Consider the following 27,590-nt stretch of genomic DNA (forward strand, 5'->3'; position numbering starts at 1 on the left):
ACTTTCAGTCAGTGTCAGGAATTATTGATCTACTTTGCCTCAAAGTAACCTGGGAAAGAGGAGAGGGTGACCCAGGTTTCCTCACTTCTCATTTAGGGGCTCTCTCTTATTTCAGTCTGGCCTCTTCTGCAGTTTCACTGACAGTATCAATATCTACACCTTGGTCACTGCCCTGCTTGAGACCTTTGGTGATTCAGAAATGTTTTAGCCTTATCTGTGAAACCCCAGAGTGAAATCAAACAATCGCCTCATGTTTTATAGCTCCTCTACCCAAAACTACTTTAATTCAACTGAAGCAGAGTTAAAAATATCTTATTTGAAACCCTCTGGTATTAAAGATCTTCAGACCGAAGAAATAAAACAAGCTCAAATTCATATTGCTTTGCTGGGATGGATGCTGTCCTGCTTGGAAAACACATGGGTTGAAGAAGATCAAAGGCAAACAACCACGTTGGAATAGACCTGCAGTCCTTCGAGGAGACTGATTTTATACACATGTGGTCCTGCAATGTGTCCTCCGGAAAGTTCTCACTCCAAGCTCCATCTGTTCACTTTCTGACCCCCAGAGGGCCTTTTGGAACTCAGACAAGTTACCACAGTAACAGCTCACAACACTCAGAACTTTTTCCCGGAGGGAAGTTTTCCAGAGGAGGGTGAGCACTGCCCTGACAAAGCATACACGTGTTCTTGGACTGTACAGCAGCAAAGAAGACACAGTGAACCCACAGGAACAGCCAGGAGCAGAACCCAAACCCGCTGCCTGCCTCCCCAGCACATGCCCCACACAGAGAATCCTGAACTTGCACTCATAGGGGGTGAATACACAGAGCAAAAGTGTATTTCTGTGCCACTGTGCAAGGAGGAGTTTGGAGCTCTTCACTGTTTAAAACTTCACAAGTTCACTTCATCTGTGGGCTCAGATATAACATGGGGCAAACCAAGGGACAGATGAAGCTGCTCAACTCTGGCACATGAATCACCCTGTGGGTTGGAAGAATTAACCACAAAACAAAAAGCACTAGAGGATATTTTTTCCACATAACTTACATTTAACTCTGTCCCCCCAACAATACAGTTTTAATTGTCTGGGTTATTTTATTTTATTTTATTTTATTTTATTTTATTTTATTTTATTCCCGTTGCCCACTTAATCCTATAAGTTTTTGCAGAAATTAAGCTGATAATTTATTTAGCAATGTTACCTCCCTCAGATTTACACTAAAGCATTTATGTTAACAATAACCTCCATGAAATAGGTTGTTACCAGCAGTTAACCAGATTGTCACTTTGCTTTGGGCTGTTAATGGCCTAAGAAACTGGTCTTTGATTGCAGGAATCGCTAATTTTGAATGAATTTATTGCAATAATTACTGAGACTCAATGGTTTAATTTGCTGACATAATTGTTAGTTAAAATATATTTAAAATCTAGGGAGAAACACAATAAAAGTGCATGGAAAAACTACAAGCAGAACTGATGGTCTTGTGGCTGCAGGGTTTAATCTTTTGTGTCTCGAAAAAAGGCCAATTATCAAAGAAGGGGAAGGTTCCCCATCTGCTTTTTTTTTTTTTTTTTTTTTTTTTTTTTTCCCAGCCTGGTTTCTTTTAGAGCAGAAAGCAGGGAAGCAAACAGGCAACAAGGGGTCATTGCATGAAGAAGGGAGAATTTCCAGCTACTCTCATGTTTCCAGCTGCCTTTCTTTGCCCTTTCTTTATCCACTCCTCGTGGTATGCAGTGGTATTTCTGGCCTGTTAGTGAGGCAAAGTCTATACCAGGCACTTGGCTTTTTCTCCACTTCCCTGGCCCACCATGAAATGCTGCACACTGATGGTGTATCTGCATTTCTGCAGGAGTTTTACAGGGAAAGGTCACTGCCACATTAGCCTGGACCACATGGCAGCACCTGAATGGAGCTGCAATCATTGTCATAGATGGGTGTAGCCCTGGTTTCCTGCCTGAGGTGTTTTGGTTTTCTGAAATTCTTTTCCCAGGGAATTTTCTGTAAACAAAAGAAATGTTTTTATAACTGTACCTTTGTTATTCATTCCTGTTCCTAGGAGGGACTTCTTTTGATGTCCCTCTGCTCTGACCAATGGGAGTGAAGAGGTTTGTCTTTGTGTCACCAATCAAATTTTGTGAAATAGTATAAAAGGGAGACACATCCCAAAAATAGAGGAGTCATTGCCAGCCTTCTGAAGTTTGGAGTCTGTGTCGTTATGGTGTAAAACAGTCAGACGGGAATGCTGCCGGTGGCATGGAGGAACCCCAGTGAATGCTGCTGTGGCTACCCAAGAGATTGACTAATATGTACTGCCAAAGTATAGGTGCATCTCCAACTGAAGGTCAAACAAAAGAGAACAGGAAATTTTGAAAAAAAGCAATTCAGAAGTGCTTGCCTCAGACAGATTTCCAGCATGCCTGCAAGATTGTGTACATGTTTCACTGGTATGAGTCCAGTTGGACTCAGAGTTTGCATCAGCAAATAATTCCCTGTGCTGCTACAAAAAGCCAAATATTGGTGAGTAGGGCTCTGTCTGGACTGGTCTACCAAACATATATCAGTGGGATTCAGCAGCACATACAATTAAATTAAAATTTCTCTGCCAAGGAACTAAATATAAATAAGCAATCCTCTGCTGCAAAGCAGACAGCTGGCCTGACAAAAATTCAGCTTCACAGAAGCTGAATTAAATCACTGAAGCACCTATTCCTTCATTTACTGTAAGTATCAGAAATAAAGAAAACACTGTGGCAATAGTTAGAACAGTATATTTTAAGTGTCAGGTCAGATTTTGGAAAAGGCATCAGCTCCTGAGTACGTGAGGGAAGGAACAGAGAGGTAATTATGGTTCATGCAATGACTACATAATACAAACCTGCTCTCTGGTTGTGCAAATGCCTTTTAAGTTCACAAGTGACCAGCTGAAATTTCTAAACTCAAATTGTACATGTAGTCAAAGAAATTTGTGGAAATTAGGCATATAATTGACATTATTACACACGTGACCCTTTAAATATTAATTGTGCATATTTTCTTGCTTTATTGAGCCCATGTATTTAGGGGAAGATTATAGAGAAATGTGTCCAAAGTGCCTAAACCCCAGCAAGGCAGACAATGGGAGCTGTGAAGGCACAGGTGTGACCTGTCTTTTGCTGCTAGCTCCAGACTCCTGAATGCCTCCAAATTTTGGCCCAGATCGTGGTCTTTCTGTCAAAACACTCTTGTACCTTTAAAAAAAGCCTAATAAAAATCTCAGGTCTGCCTTGGGGAACTTGGCTTATTGGCACAGGGATCAAGTTCTAATAGGGGAGACCTAGGTTTCCTACTAAGTGACAACATCCACCATGGGAATTAACACCTCCTTAAGGGATGAAGATCACCATCACACCTGTAGCTGACTCACCCTCAGTTCTCAAATTCCTTATATAGAGTTCTAAAAGAAAACTTGGAAGTTTTGGGAATAAAAGACCAAATGGCAAAGCCTGTCTTTCAACCTTTTACCCCTGAAGTGTTATTTTCCCCCCATGGCATTGAACAGTGGACTTTCTTCTCCCTCCCCTTAAAAATTTACTTAACCCTCTGGAGAATAGAATCACTCCTGACTGCTTAAAAATGAACGTTTAAATTTCTAGGAAATTGTCTTCACACAGTTTATCCATCTCCCTGATCTTTTGGGAGATGCAATGATCTATATTCACTTCCATGTCTCTGGGAGTTGAAAATCTGAACTGAAAAGCTGAATCAAAAAAGTATTGCATTTTCTGCAAGCAAAATTAGAAAACACAGGTAACAAATGCAAAATGCAATGTGATCCAGGTCTCACTGAGGTGGGAAAGAAGTCAGAAAATTTTGTTTCAGAATTTCAGGTAGATGAGAGAAAAAAGCTAGCACATGGAAATAACTATGGATGGACACAATTATGTATTAAGAGAGAATACCAAAGAGTTGAAAGCTCTGAGGAATCAAATTAACGACCTGGAAAACAAGCTCAAATTAAGAAACATCAGGTTGGGGGTGGATCCTTAGGGCCAAGAACAGAAAGATTTTTTTTAATGGATTGTGGAGGTGTTGGGGATAGATAATCCTTGATTCCCTCTGCAATGTATCTCTGCTCATTGTATTTCTAGCAATGGCAATCAGGTAACACCCATCATGATGTTTATCAAATGTGCAGCATGTTACAGGTCCCACTGGAACGTTCAACTCATCATCCTTTTTCAGACTCCAGCTCTGATTTTCTCAGTGGCTGAATGAGGGGGTAATTCACAGACTGAAGTTACTCCATACTGACACCAAAATAAATAAAATTATGCTCAACCTTCTTAAAGGATTTTGAAATTAGTGTGCTATTTCATAACTTATTTTTGAACTTAATCTAATTTTAGCTATATTATCCTCAAATTGTTTTCAGAAGCACACTGTGATTTTGATTCTTTGCTTATCCCAGTGCAAAGCAGAAAGAAGGACCTCATCTCAGACACATGAAGGCACAAAATTGGTAACAGAAGGGAACTGGACTCTTTGGCTATTTATAGAATGTTAACCTTGTGGCTTCTATAATCAGAATCATTATTTATGTGTCACCTGTTTGCTCAAGCATTATAGCCACATCTGAAAGACACTCTGAAAGGCACAAACTATTGGATGGTGTGTCTGCTGAGACACAAAGCACACATCTGAGACACCTGGGATGGTCACCCCTGGCATTGCTGCCCACACAGGTAAAACAAAAAGGCAATTTCACTATTTTGTTCAATAAAACTGGGAACTGTCTCTTACAGAAAAGATTTTAAAAAATTAATTCCAGGCAATCAAACAAATCCCACTTTTAGCAGATTCTGTTCACAGAGGTTAAAGGTAATAGAGGCAAGAAAGAACATTGAAAGGAGGTTGAAGTCCTGCAGGCCATCAGAAGGAGAAATGAATCTCATCCAAACCCACGTGGATTCCCTTCCTCATGGATGGGAACACCAATGCTGTGTCACTTGTGCTGACACTCTACAGCAAAGATATTTACAGAGAAGTTCAGCGAAAACCCTCCAGAATGTGATGTCAAAAATCCACTTACTCTTTAGTGCTGGTTATTCTGTGGTTGGGTATTGGAGAGATACAAGGTGGGAGCAGACAGGAAGCTGGGGGGTCCTCCAGGCGCTGCTTCTTGCTTTCAACAAAGGTTTCCAGGCTTTCTGTCTGCTTTAACAAAAATAGAAGAGCATAAAAGACCCAACATTTATACACAACTTCACTGGCCATCCAGAGGACCTATGGCATCTCAGTGTATTTTTTAGCAGCAGTTAAACTACTGGTCTAAGAGAAGTGAAAGTCACCTGAAATCAGGGCTAAACGTGCTCCAAACACATGGCATGAAGTTATATAACAAGTGACATAATTAGGAAGCAAAGTGTCTCTTGTGCTAAAGTTATCTTCTGTAGTGCACTGGAATTTAATTAATAATTTAGATGCAATGGCTTGATAGCACACCAAACCTTATTCAAGTAAATAGCTTTTACTCAATGACCTAATAGAAGTTGATGGGAAAACTTCTCTGAGTAAGTATTCCTCACAGGACCAGGAGTAGAGGACTGAGCTGGGGCAGTCATTAACAGCAATAGCTCTTTTAAAATTTGCTTTGGAAGACTCCCTGATGCATGACTTTTGTGTCTAAACTAGGATGATACAAGCAAAGCTGATTATTGCTCTGTCACTGCAACCTTCATATCAGTCTTTGAGCCCACTAGTAGATGGCTAAAATAAATATTTTAATAGCATGGTTTAGAAACACAAATTAGTCTCTCCCTACCCTGCTTTAACTCTTGGTATACCCTTAAGTCATCCTAATTGGCTTGTTTCCCCTTGGGTAGCAGTGAACAATCACATTACAACTGAAGGGGCTGATTCAGAGTCCAGCTTAAGTTAGCTGGAGGCCAGAGCAAGATTCTTCATTTTGTTACTTTCTGATTCAAATCCTCTGTTAAGGAGATGAGGAGGTTTCAACTTTCATATAAACACACCCCCCCCCCCGCCCTTATTTTTTTTTTCTCCCCTTGCAGCCCTGACTTTAGTTGCTGAGACTAATGTTTTAGTCAAGACTCTTTCTCCATAGTATAGAAACTCCACTAAGGCACCCAGCAAGAATTATTTTTGGTATAATTAATATGCACCCTGGTATACTTAGACATACATAAGTATGGACATTTATACATCCCTCTCCTCTTTTTTTCTCCTTCCTTCTTGTATCTCAGTAGTGTGCAGCCAGGATATAAATTGAATAAAAACCTGCTGAGTTTACTCATGTGATTATTTTCACTTAACTCAACAGAGAAGGAGCCAGTGCAGTGACTCATTTAGGCAGGGGTGTAGACCCTGTGTCTGCCTGGTATGGTCTGTCTTTGTCTTGCATGGACTCTTCAAATTTAGGATTTCAAGAAGTCCACTGAAACAGACAGCTGAAGTCCTATCACAATGTTTTATAAAATCTGGGGTATAAAAAATACACTCTGATGACTTTTCGCAGGTAGACCAGAGTACAAGCGTTTCAGTTGGAAAAACTGACTACAAAAATTCATTTAGGATATAAACCCTCAGTTTCTTTTCTGAAAACACATTTAGTTTGAAGTGCAGTGTCATATCCCACAAGGTAGGATACCCTTGGGCTTAAATAACATAAAACACATAATAAAACATGATGCCTTCAGTCAAAATATATTTGTTTTTTTTTTCAGGTAGCTGTGTAGAGAAAGCAGCTAGTTAAGAAAATTATATTTCTATGAATCATATTTGTTCATACCACGAAACAATATAAAAACTAAATTCACCAGGAGCATAAGCAAGCACCATTTCAATGACTTTGATGAAGCCTGTTTAAACCAGTGGTGAAAACACCTTAATTCTGCAGACAATAACCAAACAGAAGTCACTTTTTTGAGTGTGTCTGAAACTGTTCTAATATGAAATCATCACTTTCTGCAGGTTACAGAACACTGGAAACTAACAGGTAAGTCAGCAAGTACAGAGAAAAAGCTTGTAAGAAAAATCTCAAAAAATACATTGTTTATTGATTTTGTCAGCTGGGGTTTGCTTTTTACTAGTTCCTGATGTTAATTTGGAGTGCACTTGTAAATGTCTGTCCTTTGTAAAACCAATAAAGCCTCAGTGTTGCGCTGCCTCCCCACAGCCCAGCTGCAGGTGCAGAGAGGAATCCCTGCCTCTGGTCCTGACCTCCAGGGTGCTCCAGAAACACAAGTGTTTTCCTTTGAACAATGAAAATCCCTTACCTTGTGTTTCCTTTTGGATTTTGTGGAGGGTTTTTCCGCTGCTGGGGTAGGGGACTCTCGAGATGGTCGCCTGTGTTTCACATTTGCCTCTCTGGGTTCACTTTTCACAGACGCGGTCTCAAAAGTTTCCTGTCCGGGTATCCTAGAGAGTAAACTAAGGTCTATTTTCACCCACAGAGATTTGAGCTCTTCGTATTCTCTCAGTGGGGACAGAAGTTCATTTTGTACGATTGGGATAGGAGAGAAGAGCTGCTCCTCCAGGTCGTTGCTGGTCTGGTCAATGGAAGTGTTGCTGCCATTGCTGGTTAAGCTACTTACGCTGAGGATGTTACTGCCAGAGTCCTTCACTTTGACACCACTGCCAGAGCCAGTGCAGGCTGGCAGCACCTTGGCCTGCAAGCTCTCCTCCTGGTCTGTGTTGGAGTCAGAAGTGGATGAATCAGTTTCAATGAACTCCCGGGACTTTGGGACAATTTTGCTGGGGCCTCTGTACTTTTTCTTCTCCGAGGTGAGGCCTGTGCTAGTTCGTGGCTCTTTCCTTGGAGCTGTCTTCCCAACTGCTGCTTTAGTTCGAACCTTTGGCTGCTCGGGGGGTTCCTGTGTGTCTTTTTCTTTGGGAGTGTTGCTGGTATTATTTGGTTTGGGCCAGTTATACTCTTCTACACTGGAAGTCCTTTCTACCTTTTTGGGTTGCTTTTTCCCAGTAGTCCTTTGTGAAGTTGGCTCATTATGAGCTGGTGACTTCTGCTTGGAGCTTTTTGCCTCTGGGGTTTTCTGGGCAACCCGTGGTTTGGCTTTCTCTCGGATGGGACTAAGGATCGCCCGGTCTTTGGAATCGGTCGGGGGCAGGCTGCTGTTGAGCTTCCCTTTGTTTGGCCCTTCAGCCTGCTGGCTGCTCTGGGCCTGGGAGCTGCTCTCGCTGTGAGGCTCATTTTGATTGTTGATGATGGTCTTGTTGTGGGGGTTCACCTTATTTAGCCACTTGTCCAGCTGCCATTTGTTTGTCGAGGGGGGTTCGGGCTGCAGATTGAAGGATGACAAGGAACAAATCTCAGACAGAAGCAGTGCTGTTGCCTTTAAAAGAGAACTTTTTTTTAATGTAGCCTTTTATTTCAGTCAACTAGTGGTGACTGCTAGTTTTATGGGAGTATTTATGGAGTATTTATGGTTAATTAGGCTTCCTTATCTGCTTTACAATGTGGCCCTGGAGAAATTTAATACAACTAAAAAGTTTAGCTAGTCCCCAAAGAGATAGTTTTGTCATGTTGCCTTTCCTTAGTCCCAGCTGAATACTGTGTCAATAAAATCTTCTCTAGCTACTGGCAAAAATCTAAATATTCCTTTAAAGCGAGTCAAATATAGGCCAGAAAGATTCGTCCAAAAGCTAGGATGAGTATGTGGGTCACTTGTGTCAAACGGCAAAGGGAAAAGGAGCCAACAGCGTCAAACAGCACAGAACTCCAGAATGCCCCTAACAGGGAGCGGGGCTTTGCTCCTCTTCACACTCCCCCTCAGGGGAGAGCAGAGAGGGGCCTCACCTCTGGTGTGGCACTGCGGGACTCCTCGTTGCACTCGCTGTCACTGGAGCTGCTCTCGCTGTCGGAGTCGGACTCGGAGCTGCTCTCGGACTCGCTGGAGCTGCCGGAGCCGCCGCTGGAGTGGGCCAAGCCTGTGGCGTGTGCCACTGGCACTGACAGGTTGCTGTGAGGACAAGAGCCTCCCTTAGTGTGCTCCTGGCTGTCTGCAAGCCAGTGAAGCCCATTCACCTCAAGTGTCCTCAGTGTCACCTCCCTGACCTGCAGCGCAGACCCACAGCTCCAGGGGCAACCCAGGGGCTGTGCCACCATGGAGCCACCAGAGGAGCTGGTTAGTGACTCACGGGACACATTGATTATGTTAATACACTACCATCATCATCACCCTCCAGTGAGAAACGCTTCAGTGTCACAAGCCCCAGCTTATTAGGCTGATGATTGCAAAAACTAACAATCACACTTAAATAATTCATTTGTGGAATCACGGTTTCTTCATTTTTTTGCCAGTTCATTTATAATTTATGATCAAAGGAAGGACATCAGGCAACTTATATTGGACAGGACATTTTAAAAATTAATTTTAATGAATACTTTTACACTGCAGTGTACAAAACCTACGTACTTTTGACAAGTCTCCAGGGAGTGCCCGAGAATTTTTTATTTATAGCTTTTTTCCCTCTCATATTTATGATAATGCAGTGAGAAAATAGCATTCATGCTGAAAATAAGCTTCCCTGTGAAATCTATTTTTCTCTGTGTTCAACTGTCCTCCAAGATGTATTTATTAGCAGTGCACTGTGTGTCATTGTTTCTTCTCAGCATTTGTTTCTAATCTGAGAGGTCGGATGACCCCAGCTTTTAGCACTACACAATTCTGCCAGTCTGAGTCTTTATAAACTCATCTTTAATTTCAACTTTTTTGTCAGGGAGATAACCATAAGGTTACATGTCTCTTCAGCTGATCTATACAGGGACTTTTTGATGATTGATTTTAAATTTGTGAAGCTGACAAAGCAAAGTGTTTGAAAATTGACACCATTTGCTAGTACACCTTTATGGATATTCAATACTTCACCTTAATATATCATACACTGTGTGTGTCCCATATTGAGTGATCCAGAGATGCCTACGAGGTATAATACAGCTTTGCCTCTGTTTTTATCTGTTTTTCCATTTTCCTGCAAGAAGGCTTCAACTAAGCTAGGTGCATGATGCTGTTGTACACTACAATGACACAAAGACTTTGATTTCAGAAGGCTGATAGTGACTATTTTATTCTTGGGATGTGTTTCTTTTTTTATACTATTCTACACAGACCAATTTGATTGGTGACAAGAAGACAAACTTCTTTAATCACATTGGTCAGACCAGAGGGACATCAAGAAGTCCCTCCTAGAGAAAAAACGAAAAACCAAATTATAGTTACCAAAACACTTTTCTTGTTTACAGAAAATTCCTTGGGACAGGAATTTCAGAAAACCAAAACATCTTAGGCACAAACCCAGGCTACAGGTAGACGCTTTCCTCCCCTTTCCAAACCAAGTTGCTCTGTGCATTAAGATGCCCTCTAAAAAAAACCACACTAACCAAGAAACTGGAAAAGCCAGAAGAAAAAAATCCCCAAAAATGAAAAGCCAGGACAAACTGATGTGTGACCCTGCCTCTGTTAGAATCTTTACAAGCACTGCCATTGGCTCCTGTGACAATAATAGATGGACTTTAATTTTCTCCTTGCACTGAGCTACTTTCTCTCCCTCCTTGTTGGTAAAACCTATCGCTCGCACGGTGGTTGGTAACAAAACTGTCTCTTTGAGCCTTGCAATGGCCCTGCAGTGCCCATTGACAAAACAGCTTGGTGCTTTAGGGTGCATTAATGAAACAAAATTAGTCACTTGGGTAATTGCTACAGATCACTAACTTTGTTGCTCATTAAGCCCATACACTTTTTTTTTTTTTTTTTTTTTTTTTTTTTTTTTTTTTTTTTTAAATTCTTCCAGCGGCTCCTTACTCAACTGACTCAAGTGGAGATACGTAGAAAATTTCAACTGGATGTAAAAGGCAATTCAAAGAAAAGATGATGAAAACATACAGGCATTTCCAAAAGTATTATGGAAAAATAACCACTGCTGAATTAAAATGGATCTCATATTTTGTATTCAATAAAATTATTTTTGAAAACCATTTGTATTTCTTCCGTTATCCTACCTCAAGAAAGTGTAAGAAAATACATTTTTCATGCATTTTTTTTTTTACAGTAAACAAGGAAACAGAAAAGTGGAGAAAAAGGAAATGTGTTTGTAAGGGTGTTTGCCTTTCTCATCAATATCTTGTAAGCTTTTTATATATCTTATATTTTTTACTTGGAAAACACTAATAGTAGATGAAAACTGAGCTTTCGTATTTCATTGCAAATATTTCCAAGAAGAATAAAATAGAAAACATCACAAGGATTCCCAGACTGAGGAGGCAAACACAGCAATTCCATTCTACAACGCCAGAATGAAGCACCAGTCTTGGAAAAAAGTGTTACTTTTGGAATTATCAGAAGACAGAAGTTTTAAATTAAAAACTTAAAACCTTAACCTAAATCTGAGAGCTTCTCTGGAGTGGTTTGTGCCCAGGCAACCTCCACAGAGAGGGGTGTGTGTGGGGCTGCACACACATCTGTGCACATCTGCCTAAGGACATGCTCTGCTCTCATTAAGACTACTGATGTGAAGAATAACACCTCCTATATTAGATCAAAGGAGGGGAAGGCAGTGCCCCAGCCAGACCTTTCCTGCCTTTAAACACAACCTACCTCTCCTAGCACTCTGTAATTCTAACACTGTGCCTGGGATGCGCTCACAAAATAACAGGAGTTGTTCTGGAGCAGAACTACAACTGTCTGACAAAGAACTCACAGAGCAGGAATAAAACCATGGAAATAGACAGCAGCTCCAACCTGGCCTTATTTCCTTTCTTTCTGCACACCAGCCTCAGAAAAAAACTACCATGTGCCAAACATTACTGAGTAACAGCTCAGCAAGCATGCAGGAACCAGACAGGCTCAAAATAATGTTTTTCATACAAAACACAATGAGGTCATATTTGTCTTTCATCTGGGATAATAAAATTATGCCTTGGCTACACTGGGCTGTTTCATGCTGAAGGCATCACTGCTGATCCTCATTACTAAAGGAGCAGCATTCATTTTCATCATGTACTTTGGGTTGAGAGCAACTGTGTGTGCCCTGCAAAACAATCAGATAAGGCCCAAAATGCCTTTCCTAGCATCTCACCATACTAAAGATAGATCCTGTACATAGCTACAAGCACAATCAACTTCTTACAGTGCAGTTCAGCAGAGAAGAAAAAGGTATACAGACATTTCAAAAACAAACAAAAAAAGCATTAAAAAAGTGCATAAAAATAAATCTTTGCTTCCAATAAAATAAGTTTAGTAGATATTCTGGATTGCTTTTTGTGATATTTTTTCCTTAAATAAAATGCACCTCTTAGTTCAAAAATACTAGTTTTGCACTCTTTCCAGAGATTTCTGCAGATTTAAAGTCCAATCATGTTTTGAAAGATGTTGAGCTAGATTCTGTAATTCAAGCAGCTGTTACACAAATAAACTGGGCTTCCTCACATGGGTTTCAACTACATGAACTAGGGGTTGTGTCTTGAAGAGACTTTCAAAGCAAGCTTTGTTATGTTGCTAAGATCCAGACAAGGAATGCCAGTCCAGACAAGGTTTAAAATGGATTTAAAGCATTTTATCATCAGACACAAGTCCTCAAAGTGACTAAAGGAGGCAGGAAGGACTGATATTTGAAACTATTGAATTTTTATTTCCCAGCAGGAGATGAGCACTCATATTGTTCCTCAGTGTTTGGGTGGACAACGTTTTTACTTCATGTGAACTGAAAAAAAAAATTAATACAAACAATGCTGCACAATGGAACAGAGCATTGTTTGGGTAAATAACACTTAGAAGAAAGCCAGTTCATTATTATCACTTGAGATTGGAGGCCCCTACTGAGACCAGTGACCTGCTGTGCTGGATCTGTGTAAAGACATGATGAGGCACAGTCCTTGGGCCAAAGAGCTTGCAGTGCAAACACACAAAGCAAACAGCAGAGCTATTACAGTCATCCTCATACTCAGTGTGGGCCTGTCACACTCTCTGAGTGCAAGGCCTCTCTGAAGCTAATAGAAACATCAGTTTTGCCCTCCTTTTAAGTTTGTTCTCCTCGTTTTCCAAGCCCTGTGCTCAGCACTGGAGCAGAGTCCTGCAGGGCTCTGCCCTGACCCAGAGCCCCAACCAGGCTGGGAGCCAAGATGTGAAATGACTCAGCAGGGAGAGACCCCCGTGACTCAGGACAGCTGGATCAGAGGCTGCTCACCCCTCTCCTGAGGAGTTCCTCCTGTGCTGGGGAGATGAGAGCCCTGCAGCGGGGAAGGGGACCAGCCCTCTGTCCTTTGCAGAGGTCACCACGATGATGGCTCCAAACCCTCTGTCCCTTGCAGAGGTCACCATGACCACATCCCCAGCTGCCTGCACACTTCTAAGCTGGGACCCTTGCTGACAGAGGAGACCTGAACATCTGGAAGGAAGCTCTTCTGCAGCACCCTCAGCCATCTCCCTTCTTGTGCTTTCACAGCACAAATGTTTCCCCAGCCCCTGATAACCGTGCACAGCATGGCCACAAGGCATGAGATGAGAAATGCCTTGAAGAGGGGACAAACACCAGCACCACCAGCACCCAGAGTATTTTTCAGCTCTTGCTGAGCTCAAACAACTACAGAGCAGCTGAGTTGTGTGGCTGCTGATGGCTCCTGGTGAGGAGCTGCCCTCACCTCATCACACACCAACCATCTTTCTGTCACTGGTACAGGTGATCTGCCCAAATCACCCTGAAGCTTGTCTGCTTTTTAATTCATAGGTTAATTTTCCAAAGCCAATTAAAGCAGACATGGCATTATTATGTGTCTGGATCAAGAACCAAAGGCCCGATATGTGGCTTATACTTTTTTAGTTTTTGTCATCTGGACTATTATACTGTTTTCAACATATAATTTATTCTACTGCTGTTATAAATGATCTTCAAAATTGAATCTGGTAGCTACAACAAAGATAATGTGAAATACTCCAACTCATTAACCTCTAATAAGAAAAATAATAAACTTCTAACCTTGTAAATACAGATGTTAAAAAAAGGTATAGTTCAGACTACAGAAGTAAAACTCATCAAGGAACAAAACTTCCTAACAAGTCCTTTGCTATCTCCCTGAACCTTTCCCCAATTAGATGTGGTCATGTTAATTGCTGTGAGGAGAATTTGGCAAATGGATGGTGCTCTCCAACAATAGACTTATTCATTCTGACCCTTCCTTTTTAGGGTAATGATGAATTGGCCACTTGTTTCACTGCTCTGCTCAGAACCCAAAATGTAAACTTAAGAGAAAGCAGAGGGTTGCTGGGCAGTGGGAAATTGTAGATGGGAACTGACCAGTGAGTCAACAGCACATCCATGTTGGCAACGTATTTCCATTAGAAGCAGCACTCCACAAAGGTTGCTTTACTGCACAAGTCTATATTTAGGGGAAACTCAACCACTGAAATCTGGAAAGGGCAAGGTCTATGCTGGAAAACTGACTACAGACTTGACAGAGTGGTTGATCTTCCTGTTGAGGCACCGGATTGGGACTGAGATGAATTTTGCTTTTTGTCTGAGAAGAAAATACGTCTGCACATCAGTTCCTGCTGAGTAAAAGAGAGGCTGTGTGGCCTATCCTTAATCTGGTTTGTCTACTTAAAATGCAAATTCCTGAGAACAAAGGGGCTGATTGCACAGGGCACTGAAAACTGGGCTCCCAGCTCTGAGCAGGACTTTTGTGCACTCAACCACACTGCAGCATCTACCAGAGCAGACAGCAACACTTGCTCTTATTTGGATACTGTTGTCCCACTCCCTATGCTTTATTTGAAGAGACAGAGGAACAAACCCTCTGGAGCTGATCAGAAGCCATCCCAATCTCTCCTTTGGGAATATTTCTACAGAGAAACTGCAAACCTAATGGTCATTACTTGGAGTTGCTGGACTCACTGAATTCTGCATAAAAAAGGCTGTTTCATTATTCTAGCAGATAATAATAGTGCAGCACCTAGCAGATTAATATTTAGTGTCAGAATTTAATACCATAACTGTTCAATAAGGAAGTTTTATTTCTCTTCTATTCTTACATCATTATCAGGAAGTAATATTCTCTTCTAATTTGAAAGGGAGCTTCCATTTTTTTAAAATAATGAATTGTTCATATTTTTATCTTCAAACTTATATACGCCTGCCATTAGATTGCTTTTTAAAGAAAAGGATTGCTCTGGATGATTTGTTCACTGCCTTTCCATTGGTTAGTATTAAATTATTTAACATCAGGCTGGTGGAATTCAAATCTGAACTTTCAAAGATTGGGTTGACACAGGACTTGAAAACATGTATCAAGGCTTTTAAAATATTAATCAGCACCCAGGTCAATGAAATGAAATAAGGTGTGGAAATTGTTGCTTCAGCTAACATTAGCACGTGTAGTAAGACATCACTTATGATGGCTCTCTCATGTCAAAACACATGGAAAGGGAAAACCTCTCTAATATGTTATTCAGGATGTGGCAGCTGATCTGCCTGTATCAATCCTGAGCACTGTAATGCAAGCAGGAGCTCTGATTTATTTTGAGGGGGAGGGTAATTTACAAGATGTTGTATGTAAAAAGCCACAGTCTCATTTTACTGTGTTCAAAAGTAACTGTTTTAATCAAAGACTGTTTATAACAAGGTTGATAGAGTTACTGAAACAGATTTTTTTCATATACATATAACCCTTTTATACTTCCAGCTTTAAAGACCATAAAAAAGGATAGTAAAGATGAAAGAAATAAAAAGAATGACAGAGCTAACTCCTATGAGCCACAATCTATGTCAAAGCAGAACTAAAGTGATTGACAGCTTGCATTAGTAATGAATAGAGTGGGAAAAAGCTGCCAAGAATCCGTAACAAGGTCAAAGCTTTCCAATAAAGAATTACATTAGCCACAAATCCTAGGTGGAACTGTGTATATACATCTGCAATGTGACTTTAACCACGGCATTGTTTCTACTGCCCTATTCTGTCTCCTTTCCCAGGTTTTATTCCTGGGCTTCAGTAAATTCTGACTCCATCACACCTGTGATAAAGAACAGGTGTAACATGCCAAACTAAGACATTATTAAAAAAAAAAACAAACCACCACAAACAGAAGAGGAGGAATTTTAATGCCACATCTCTAATGGTGCACATAAAAAACTTTCTGAACTATTGGTATGGTAATCACTCTCCTTCCAATATCACAGCGCTGTTATACACACTTTGACGTGGAAGAGAAGGGGATTTTGCATATTAAAAGCAATATTGTATCCATGATTCCTGCATGCATCACTCTGCTCACCTCAGAGTTTAGAAACAATTTTGTGAGCGTGATATTATTCAGGGAATGCAATGTATGTAGGCTTTTTGATGTACAATATTTTAGTGAATAGATTCAAGTGTCAGAGAGCATTATTTGTACTGTGCCCTGATGTGCTGCTGTTTGCCTGGCATCTGGAAGAACAAGAATATTCTCTCTTACTGTGAGACTCCAAAGGGTCTCATTTGATATAAATGGAACCACTTTATTATATCAATATTGCCCTACTGAATCAAGCTAGATATGAAGATTGATACAGAGAAACTTCTTTATTTTCCGCAAAGGAAATCCCGGAGTATTGCATCTCTCAGTGCACTTTGTGAATCTTCTGTGGAAGTGCAGAAGCACACATTCCCCTCCTCTACAGTTCACAATTTCAAGCGAACATAAAATGTTTTTTGAGGAGTCAGTTATTTATACTTTGATTTTATTTACTACAGCAGAAAGTCTAAGTGTGGTTTCGAAAAAAAACCATCCAAAGTGAACCTCTAAAAGCAAAGTGTTGTGTTTCTTCTCATTCATGTATGGCAGAAACTTGGGCACGTTGAGTTCTAAATGAACTACCCTTCTCATCCTAACTCAGTTCGGCTTCAGTTCTAACTGAAAACAGAATCCAGCTTGCAGAGAGAGCCCAGTGGGAAGAGAACTGTGGGCTCGGGGACCAAACCACACTGGTGCAGATGGATCCACACGACACCTCCAACTCCTCAACGGTTCCAGTCTCATCTGTTATCTGAGGAAAGCTAATTTTACTATGCTGAGCAACCAAGCAGTAAGAAAACACTAGAAAGTTGGTGTGGGTTTTTTTTCCATGTAAAACAACCCCCTCTGAGCTTGAAAAGTTGCCAAAAGGCATATCTTGATTTTCCAAAGCTTTATGGCACACACTCAGTCCTTTACACCTGAGCATTGAACAAGTGTCCCAACATGAGCTCATGAAACCATGGGAGGATTTCCTCTCCAGGGGAATCCCTTGGGAGCAGATCAGCAGCACAACCAGTTTCAGACCAGAGCAAAGGGGAGGAACTAGGAACACAAGCCAGAGGAGGAAAAAAAAGCCTGTTGCAGGATGTTAAAGCTTATTTAGAAAAGACCCAAGGTTGCTCCAACTGCAGTTATTGTCAGGAGCACAATGAGTAAAATAAGCAATACAGAAAGGGGCAGAGATAAAAACTGAGTATAATGACAACACATTGGGTAATATTCTACTAAATGAGCTTCAGCTGCTCACAAACTCCATGCATTATGCACTGCAGAAAGCATGAAACAGCAGGATTGGTGCTACAGGCATGGTTGGCCACAGGCATGTACTCAAATGACTAAGGCACAAATAATCCACCTCTGTGGAGATGACTGCTGCACCTTTGTAGAGAGAGACAGCCCTGTGGTTACAGAACCAGCCCCACACTTCAGAATACTGGCTCAATTCCTGTGTGTCCCTGGGATTCAATGGGCAAAATAATTGAATTCCTGGCACTTTCCCTCGTTATTAATACATACAGTATTGTGAGACTCCCAGCATATTTACGTTTGTCAGATTGAATTTGTAATAACAGGGACCACAGAAGTACACAGGCACTCATGAAAACCACAAGTAGACACTTTGTTTCACTGCTACTGCCATAACAGTAAAAAGGAATCATCATTATTAATAATGGGCAATTACTCTGCAATAGTTTTTAAAGAAGTATTCCTAAAGGCACATGATGAATTTATGGCACACCACCAGAGCCTTTCATGGATATAAAGATGCACTTCAGCGCACATGACTTGTTTTTTGAACAAGGAGAAAGCTGTCTAGTAAAATATTAATAAAGCTGAATGCTGAAACATAGGTCTTCCTCACAATTCTTTTTAAAATGGGGTAAAAGGCTCCATTTGGAGTGAAAATCTTAATCTTCTGTTTATTTCTGTTTAATATCATCTCCTTTTAATGCTGCTGATTTTAGACAGTTACATAATACTTTGCTTTATAGACTTAAAAAAGGTATCAAATCTGCTTAGGGTTAAATATCATCTTGAAGGACCTAATGTTAAGAACAGAGCTAAATCGTTAAGCAGCATCCACCTTTAATTATGACATACATAGATATTAAGGAAAAAAGGTGCTTCTCTGAGTGATAAATGGACCTGAAGATCCTTCACAACCATTCACTATAAATCACAAAAGACCATTAATAAACACTCAGAAAAAAAAATGACAGTTGCTACAAGTATCTGCTCTCATAGTTTGCCTAATACTATCACTGTCATGTTTAAATCTTAAATCTTTGACACGAAAACCCTTTAAGTCAAAAAGGCTCATCTATTTTAAACAGAATTTTATATGCTTGTTATTTTGAATGACAGCAAAAGGAAACAGAGAATCTTTAATTCTGCAACCTTATCTGGCTGAGAATCTTTCCTCTCAGCCTTTTACATCAACCCCAAAATAAATGGAAGATCCTGATAGCTTCTGCACTTCCTTGCTGGGATTTGTGGGCAAACAGAGGGAGCTGGGGGTGCTCAGCACCACTCGACTCTGTGGGAGCCAAGTCAAAACACTGCAAACACAGGGACTGCACTGCCTGTGTGCAGGATGAGGACAAGTGTGGAGCCAGCTTTCATTCAGACAGGAAAGAGTAACTGGGACTGCCAGAATTAACACTGGATGCCTTCCTAAAGTGTCACACTGCCTGCTTTCTTAACACAGGCTGAGGAACTGGGATGCCTGGCAGAGGCACTTAACATCTGCCTGGGAGTGGGCAAACACTGTATTCCCCAAGAGGGCTGCAGGGAAAGAGTGACCATAATCCTGAGCATCAAGTGGGTTTTGTCAAGGGAGGGCTGAAAACCACTAAATACGGACAAAATTATTTAGATCTTTAGGATTAGTTATATTATTTTTTTTCTTAAAAACCTTCCACCTAAGATACTTTCTTTCTGGACATTTATGTTCCTGAGCGACCAGAAATGGACTTTTCAACATTACCACCATCCGTTTTCCCCAGACTCAGGATGGGTTATTGTAGCAGCAATGATTTGTTGAAGGACTGCCAACCAGCAAAGGTCAGGAAAACCCAAACCCCTCATGGATACAGATGTAAATAGGCAAAGTTCGATCTCTCTGCACTTTTTATTGTTTTCCACTTGATAAACATTCCTTTAGTAAGGTGCAAATGTCTCCTTCACACATCTGCCTAGACAGCCTCAATCTCTTAATGTTCTAGAGTGGCATGGAGGTTACTGATTACATTAAACTCCTTTGCTTGCTAATGACAAAAATCAGCAGCAAGATGTCACTCTGCCAGCAGGGAAGTGGAGAAGTAGTGACTTATTTTCAGCACTACACTTAAAAATTACCCCACCCTCTCGAATTCTACCTGCAGTATTTGGGATATCACAGGCAATAAAGCTACAGCAATGAAGGACAATGCTCCAAAGTCAGCCTCTGCAGCAGATGGTAACACAAATGGTCCAAGGTTGAGCAAAACCAACTGCTTCAACAGCAAGGTCTGAGGTGAACACCATCAGTGCTTGCACCTCTGAAAATAAGCAGGAGAGACACAGAAACTGGCTGGGCCTAAAAAGCTCACCCTGAATTTTAGATCAGTACTAAGCTGGACCTTGTGCAGTAATAACACTTCTTGGCTGACCCCTCTTATTTTTTTGCAGAGTAAAACCTACAATGCCAGTCAGTAAATTCAGATGATGCCTTCAACATACTGGAGGCAGTTTAGCATCTATTCACTGCTTTGCTTCCTCCTTTGCTTTTTAAGTGAAGCAACATCCCTAAATGTTTTTATGAGTGATCTGTGCAGAGAACTGCTGAGAGAAAACGTAGTGTGGCAGCATGTTCCTCCCACCACAGCCAGGCTGGATTCCTGCACCAACAGACTGTCAATGCGAGTTTGACATGGGCAAAGTTTTGAAGCTGAAAGCTCTACTTGCGAGTTCTGAAGCGGAGAGGCTGTTATTTTTGAGTCTGAATTCATAAAACATCGCTTAACGTCTAGGTTACAGATGGACTCAGGATCCCACACTTGGCTCCTGAGTGTAGATAACTCACACTGCATATCTGGGGTTTGGGTTCAAGCCCATCTTGAATGTTAACTTTAGAAGGAAAGAAATACATGCAAACAGCAGGCAAATTATAAAGGCATTGCCAGCTGTTTTCTTCCCCTTACAAGGCCGTTTCTGAGAGAGCAAAGTGTTTTTTTAAGTATAGGGTGGGATATGGGAGTGATGACAAGCTGGTATCCCTGAGTTCAATGTGAACCTGACATTCTCAAGTTGAGAGTGTCTCTTGTTCCTGACACATGCTTTCCTAAGCCTCTGAGGCTACATTCTTTATTAACTTTGTTGAGAAATGGAACAGTGTGCTCACAGCCCTTTTTTTGGATCTCTCCTTGAGAAATATCTGTGTTCTATCTGTGCTTTAATGACAGCCCACTGCTCATTTTCCAGGAAAATCCATGCCAAAAGTCCGAATAACACTTAACTCACAGGCTGGTATCCACAGAGCTGGCCTTGCAGGTCACGTTCCCAAGTGAGTAATGGACTCATTACATTATCCCTGGTGAGCCTTGCAGGTTGGAATTTTCAGACGAAAGCAAACAAAATCAACTTTTGTTTTGTGATTTGATTATTTTTTAATGCCATAGCTTAGTCATTTTGGTTTATTAATTTGTTGGTCCAACAGTTTTTATGTGCTGCAATTCAGAGTGGGCCTTTCTCTAGTATCATGTTTTATATAGATATGGGAAATGAAATGGAAGTCTGATATAATTACGGTTGTGTGCCATGCAAGACAATAGCGAAAACACGACGACAGCCCAGAAAGCTGCTTAGCAAAATGATCTTAATATACAAGGCAGTGTGAAAATGTAAAAAGAATCTATAATGACAACAAAGATTAGCCATTTGCTCTCTAACCTTATTTACAGAAGCAATCAGAGGTATTCAGGTCGAGTTAATGACCCTGTCTCCAATTAATTCAATTGTCTACAAACAACACTGATGCAGAGGTTGTCTCAGAGTCTGCCACATAGTCTCTGAGGGAATACATAAGACTCCATTAAAAGTGACAATAATAATGCATTTATTACTGTAACACTATTGTATTATAAATAAATTCCTGATGTTAAATTATGCTCCGCACTTTAACAGAAATTCAATTACTGAAATAATAAAAAAGATGGTGTATTTGCCAAGTGCATGGACTATAATTTGGCTGCTTAGTTACCAGCAGTTGGCTGTTTTGCAATTTCTTGTTCATGGAGTATTTCTTTTGAATAAACGCCAGACTTTTTCATACAAATTTCATGAACAAGTTGCAAAATGAAATTTTGAGCTTTTGAATCCAATTATGAAAGACATAACTAAATCTATTATTGAAAAAAAAATATTCTTGAAAGCCCTTCTTGCTGTTGTTCAGCTCTGTGTAGTAATTGAGGTAAGCACAGGTGCTGTTCATTATGGGCCATTGTGCACCATCTGAATTCTGGGAACTGAGGAATTCAGAGGGTTTCAGCTCTGTTTGTGTGAATAACAAACAGGCGTGATTCGGAGGTTGTTTGTACAAGCTTGCACATTGCTCTTCTGGGACTCCTAAGACACCTGCTTACCCTTTTGAAGCCAAAACAGTATCATTTATGTTCTGGCTATTCTTCCTACAGTGATTTTTTTTGCAGAAGCAATGTATTTCCCCACCCCTCTTCCTGCAGACTGCTATCAATGGTGGAAGTAGGAACAAAAGAAAACAAAGGATGAAACCATTATCTAGTAGGGACAAGAAGCCTTAGAGAAGCTCTTTTTGGCTTGATGAGATTCAGGCAGGGAAAACCTTGTGAAAAAAGAACTGCTTCTCACACTTAGCATCATTCCCCCCTCTCAACCAGTTTCCTGTGGTAGGCTGTTAAGCATAAAATAGAATTAATTTTTTTTCTCCTAACACCAATCTGTATTCTCTCTTTGGGGCTTGGCCATGTATTTATCATGCTAATGCCTCTCCCACTGCCTTCAGATGTTTTACAGGGAATACACCAAGAGGTGCAGGCACCTTGCAAATGAAAAACTGCTGACAGTCTTCCTGTTGGATCCCACAGGTGCCTGCAGCCATATGGTAGCGTGTTTGTGGGTCTTGGCTCTTCCAGGATGACAAACTCTCACCTCTGCGTATTTCAAATTGTGCTGTCTCAACTATATATTCCTGGTGACAGTGATTATTTACTCTGCACTTTTATTTGTTGATATATTGCTAGTACTTATCAGCAGAGATGTTATCAAAACATCTGGGGATCTAGTATGTGGAGAGCAGCTGCCAGGCAGCCCAAAGGAAGGAATCATGGAGGGGAAGTTCCTCCAGTCTCACTGTTAAAGGTACTTTTTTTTTTTTTTTTTTTTTTTTTTTTTTTTTTTTTTTTTACCCCCTCCTTATACTGATTGCAGTGCAACTAAAACTGCCTCAGTTCAAGTACTCCTGGGAATATATTGAGCTGTTACGAGATGCTATCAGACTACACTTGCAGAAGTCAGCAGGCACAAGAATTCCTTGAGCACGTCAAAGATCTAGCTATAATTCAACACCTGCAATGTGATTTCTCAAAACTCGCAGCGACCAAAGTTAGATGACTTATTCTCTGAATTAACCTCTGTCACAAGCCATGTACAATTACAGCAGCAGGTCTCAGTGCCACCTGAAGGTCAAGTTAAGACCTGGGAACAGAAAATTATACCATACAACAAACAAAAAATTGAAGGAAGGCAACTGCTTTCCTGAGATTCAGGGAAAAACAAGTCTTCAGGAAAGAAGGCTTGGGATTTCAGTGGGCTGAACACCGCAATAGAAACTGGCTGGCAACACTGGAGAGGACCATATTTACATAGGATAAACCTATAGACTTCTAAAGGAGGTTGAGCTGTGAGGGACAAAGTGGCATCCCATTCACAGTGTCTGAGTTAGTGATGAATGGCAGAATCCTCCTCCAGCCAGGGAACCAGAGGGAATCTGAGCAGAAGCAGATAATTCCTTCCAGAGGTGTGGTCAATTAGCCACACAAGGATAAAGGAAAAGGAATAGAAGTAGGGAAAAAAAAAAAAAAAAAAAAAAAAAAAAAAAAAAAAAAAAAAAAGGAAAGAGAAAGAAAAGGAAGAGGAAGAAGAGGATGAGGAAGAAGTGGATGATGAAGAAGAAGCTGAAGGAAGCTGAGAGCATTCACCAGTCCAAATCCACTTCAGGAACTTGAGGTGAAGGCAATATCATCATAGCAGATGACAGATGGAATTAAGTTCAACAGCAAAACAACATATGCAAGGATGAGAAACAAATGGAGTTTTGTTGGGGAAGGTGGAGACCAAAATTATGTTGGCCTTCAAGCTCCAAGTCTAACATGGAGACAAGCTCCAAGAGCAACCACAAAGCTACAGAGTTTATATACAGGTACTGTTCTTCCCTGGGAGTGTGCCATGTTGTAATACACTGCTGTCAATTATTTGGGGTTTGGGCTGCAGATTGTAAGCAAGCAGTAAACTAAATTCCCAGAAAATGTATCAACTCTGAGACAAATCAACTCTGAGAGTCCAAATCTCTGGGACTAGGTACAGTCCTGATTTTCACTGTGTTTTGTTTGACTTGTATAAACATGGACTCAGTGCAGCCATCCCCACAGCCATTTGCATTCCTGTATTGCAATAAAAGAGACTCAGGAGAAAGACATTTTGTGTGGGTCTTTCTCAGCTTAGTTACTGCTGGTCACATCCTTATCACCATCTTTATGTCAGCATAATTCTGTACAGTTCTTGGTAGATCAGAGCTAGGACCCCTGCATGATGGTGAGGATAAGTTATTTAAATGTGGGATCTAAAATAAGCTTGAGATGCAGAAAGATAATGAGAGGAGGCTGACACTAACAGCAGTACAGGCAGATTATAATTCCTTAAGTGGCAATTTGGCTGGGACACCAGGATTAACAACTTTCACTCAAATTCTTATGAGAAAGCAATGTGGGAGGACCTTTGCTTATACCAAATCTGAAGCAGCAACTCTTACAGCACGGTGGGCTCTAACACAATGTAAGGTCATTGTTCCCAAGGTGGCATGGGGACAGCAGCCCCTTTGTCACTTTGTCACCCCTTACAGAGCACCCCAAGGGTGAGTCTGCCCCAGAAAAACTCAAACCCAGCTCCACACAGCCCCAGAAAAAGGCTGGAGGAGAAGAGCACAGGTGGGCATGGCTGGGGGCCAGCAGAGCATTTAGCTGTCATTATCCCTACAGCAGATTCCCACGTACTGCAAAGCAGCCCTAATGAGGGAATGTTAATTTATATCCACTCACAGGAGTGTAATGGGGCTCAAACACTGACCAATCGGGGCCCTACCAAGCTTTAAAACTTGAATACACTGTGGGATCACAGAAAGTTATAGACACGATAAAGTCTAATAAATCAAATAAAAATGGAGAGCAGCCAAAGTAAGTTCCTGCATGTCAGATATTAAATATGACTAATGTTGTTTGACAGTGTTCCACAGAAGGTGCATTGGAGTCTCACTTCTTCCTTATCATTATCACAGAAAGAGAAAGGTAAAGCACTGCAGGAATATAAATAATTTGAAAAGTCTCATAGACAATATTCTACTGTGCACCTCATTTGCACTTAAAAAAACCTGCCCTACAGACCTTATGTACTTTTAAGATTCATCTGAAAGATACATGAAGAAGTCTTCCAGTCAAAAATGTACATATTTAATGGAATTAGATCTCTAGGCAAGAAAATGTCAGAAGAAAAGGAGAAATATTAAAGTGAATGCAGGGTGCTCCTTTCTAGTGCTTTCCTGCTTTGATAAATATCTTCTGGGATGTCATTTACTAGAAAGTCATGATTTAACAAAAAGAAAAACTGCAGTATAAAATATACTCTCTTTATTGCTGAAGTAAGTTGCTATTTTCATATTTTCCCTCTGTATTCAGCTTTTGTCAGCCAGAGGCCTTGATATTTGCTTTTATATCATCCCCATTGAAAATGCAGTGATTATTGTGAAATATTCAATTGCAGAGCTCTTCTGATTGCATGGCAAGGGGAGATCATAGGAATCTGTACTGCCACAGCCCTTTCTCTGCCTTCCAGCCTCATGCGAGGGCAATCAAACTTTAAAAAAACAAGAAAAAGTAAAAGGCTCTGATTGTAGTGCTCAGTAATCACCCCGGGCCCAACGGGCTTGAAAGAAATCCTCTTTATTCTGTCACATCAGCTCCAGCTGCCGGAGCTGCGCTGCTCACCCTGCACTGCTGGCAAAGCAGAACCACCTGAAAGCTCTGCCCCAAGTGCCACCCTGCAGAGACCCCTGGCCTGATCCTGTCCTGTCAGGGGTACTGCCATCTATTGTAACTTATTTGGAGGGTCTGCACCTCCAGGAGTGATGCAGAAAGTTGTACCACAAGATTGTCCCCCCCAGCAGGACTGGAGAAGTACAAATCTAATTAGCTCTCCTATGGAAAGCATGGCAGAGCTCTTAGAAACTCTCCCCCAGGACAACCTGACAAAAAACAAATTCTCATTAAAATCGGCGTTGCTGCGCGCAAGAAAATTTCAAACTCCCCTCCAAAGTAACACTTTCCTATTGGGAAAAATGGAGGCAAAAATATTTTGAGTTAATTTCATCTGCAATGCAATATTTTGTTTCATTAAAATGACTTAAAATGCTTTATGTAATCAGTTAAGCCCAGAGTGCAGTCCCTGCTGAGAGCTTTAAGCTGGCTGCACACTGTCTGTGAGGGATGTCTTGTGCAGTGCAATGCAAAGCCAGTGGAACTTTTCCATCAATTTAATAAAAGTGTGGTGCTTTCAAGTCTGTCATAATATTTGATTTTGTTGGAGATATTTATGAAAAAGCACTTAATATAGCTGAATTCATACGTTTCTGTGTATTTTCTGTAAAAAGCTGTCCATTTTTCAGACTACACTAGAATTTTCCTCATTCCTATGAATGACCAACAGTTTTTCACACACTTTCCCAAAAAAGACCAAGAAGAATCTGCCCAGAGTTTCTAGGCTCTTCTCTACTTCTAGGTTTTGCAGGATGTCTATACCACACATACATAATAAAACATTTATTCATGTATGAAATCAACAAAATGCCTTATTCCAAATTCCTTTGCACTTCCCACAACAATTTGCCAAATCCCAAATCTGGTGTTTCTTGTTTCTGTACAGATTTTTAGGACATCTTGGCACACAGGCTGGAAAGATCTGAATTGTCTGACCAACACTACAGAGATTACTGGGGAAAAAAAGGCAAGCATGGAAAAATCAGGATTCCTATTTCAAGTCTTGTTTTTAGGCCACTGGGCTAGACTTTTCCAGTTTCCCCTACTTTGTAAATACAGAAGGCTGCTGCAGTAAAATGCAACCAGGGACATCCAGTGTATCTTGTTAAATGCCTGCACACGGTTATGTCCAACTTCTCCCACACGTACATCTACCATTACTGATACTTTGCCACAGATTTATTTCCCACAGCATAGGCAGGACTCACCCTAAAAATGCCCACACCATCTCCTGGAGAGATGTTCTTTCCTTTCTGACCATGCTGATCATTTTGGGTAAGAGATGGTGATCTTTGAAACATCCCTGTCACCATCTGCACCAGCCTGCACTGCAGTGCACTGCAGAGTGCTGTTTGCTGCTCAGAGAAAAATGTTTTCAGGCTATTCACAGCCCACCCAGACGCTTCTGTATCAGTTATAGTCACTTCACATTTTAAAGGCTTTTTTTAAATGCTCAGTAAAGAGCTGCCTTTTGCAAAAGGAGATGTGTGAAGGTCCCGCCGTAGCTGCCTGGGATGTGTTCCATCACATTTCCCTGTTTCCACACAGAACTGAACTACAACTGTTGTTGTGGAGGAGCTGATCCAGCTTGCATTAACTTGACTGGGAGCTGGAGCTGATCCCAAACCATACCCCCAAAGTGTTGCTGCTCTGAAGTACAAAAAAAACGTAATGCAAAACCACCAAACTTCCACAACTTCGTAGGGAAGCATCATACTCTTGTTCCTTTTTTCAGTTTGGCTACACTGGAATATTCACAGCTTTATAAGAAGATGCCTCCAAATCCTTCTGGTGGCTGTAAAGTGGCTGAACTTTGCCTCAAAACATGAGCAACAGATTCATGTCACTGACACAGTCCCTTAGGCCCATTCCTCATTGCCAATGCTGTCTCCTAAAGTCAATGTTAGTACTAAAAAGTTTATTTTGACAGGGAGTCCTAACACTGAATTAGAAATAAACATTTTTTAAAATGTAATAGATATTTCCTTC

The 27,590-nt window shown here is 40.9% G+C and overlaps 1 protein-coding gene across 3 annotated transcripts in view; it reads right to left on the reverse strand.

Moving 5' to 3' along the window:
• AFF2 (ALF transcription elongation factor 2) overlaps positions 1–27,590 on the reverse strand; it is a 339,134-nt gene that overhangs the window by 35,126 nt on the left and 276,418 nt on the right. For 2 of the 3 annotated variants that reach the window (XM_083876554.1, XM_083876556.1), the window contains exons 10-12: positions 8,814–8,976; positions 7,276–8,295; positions 5,070–5,194 (exon numbers count right to left, since the gene is read on the reverse strand). In XM_083876554.1, coding sequence (XP_083732680.1) covers positions 5,070–5,194; positions 7,276–8,295; positions 8,814–8,976 — 1,308 coding nt within the window. The remainder of the gene's footprint in view (positions 1–5,069; positions 5,195–7,275; positions 8,296–8,813; positions 8,977–27,590) is intronic. The other variant, XM_083876555.1, reaches the window with a different exon arrangement.

Source organism: Zosterops lateralis, assembly GCF_965231275.1.
Source record: "Zosterops lateralis genome assembly, chromosome: 21".
Taxonomy (NCBI): domain Eukaryota; kingdom Metazoa; phylum Chordata; class Aves; order Passeriformes; family Zosteropidae; genus Zosterops; species Zosterops lateralis.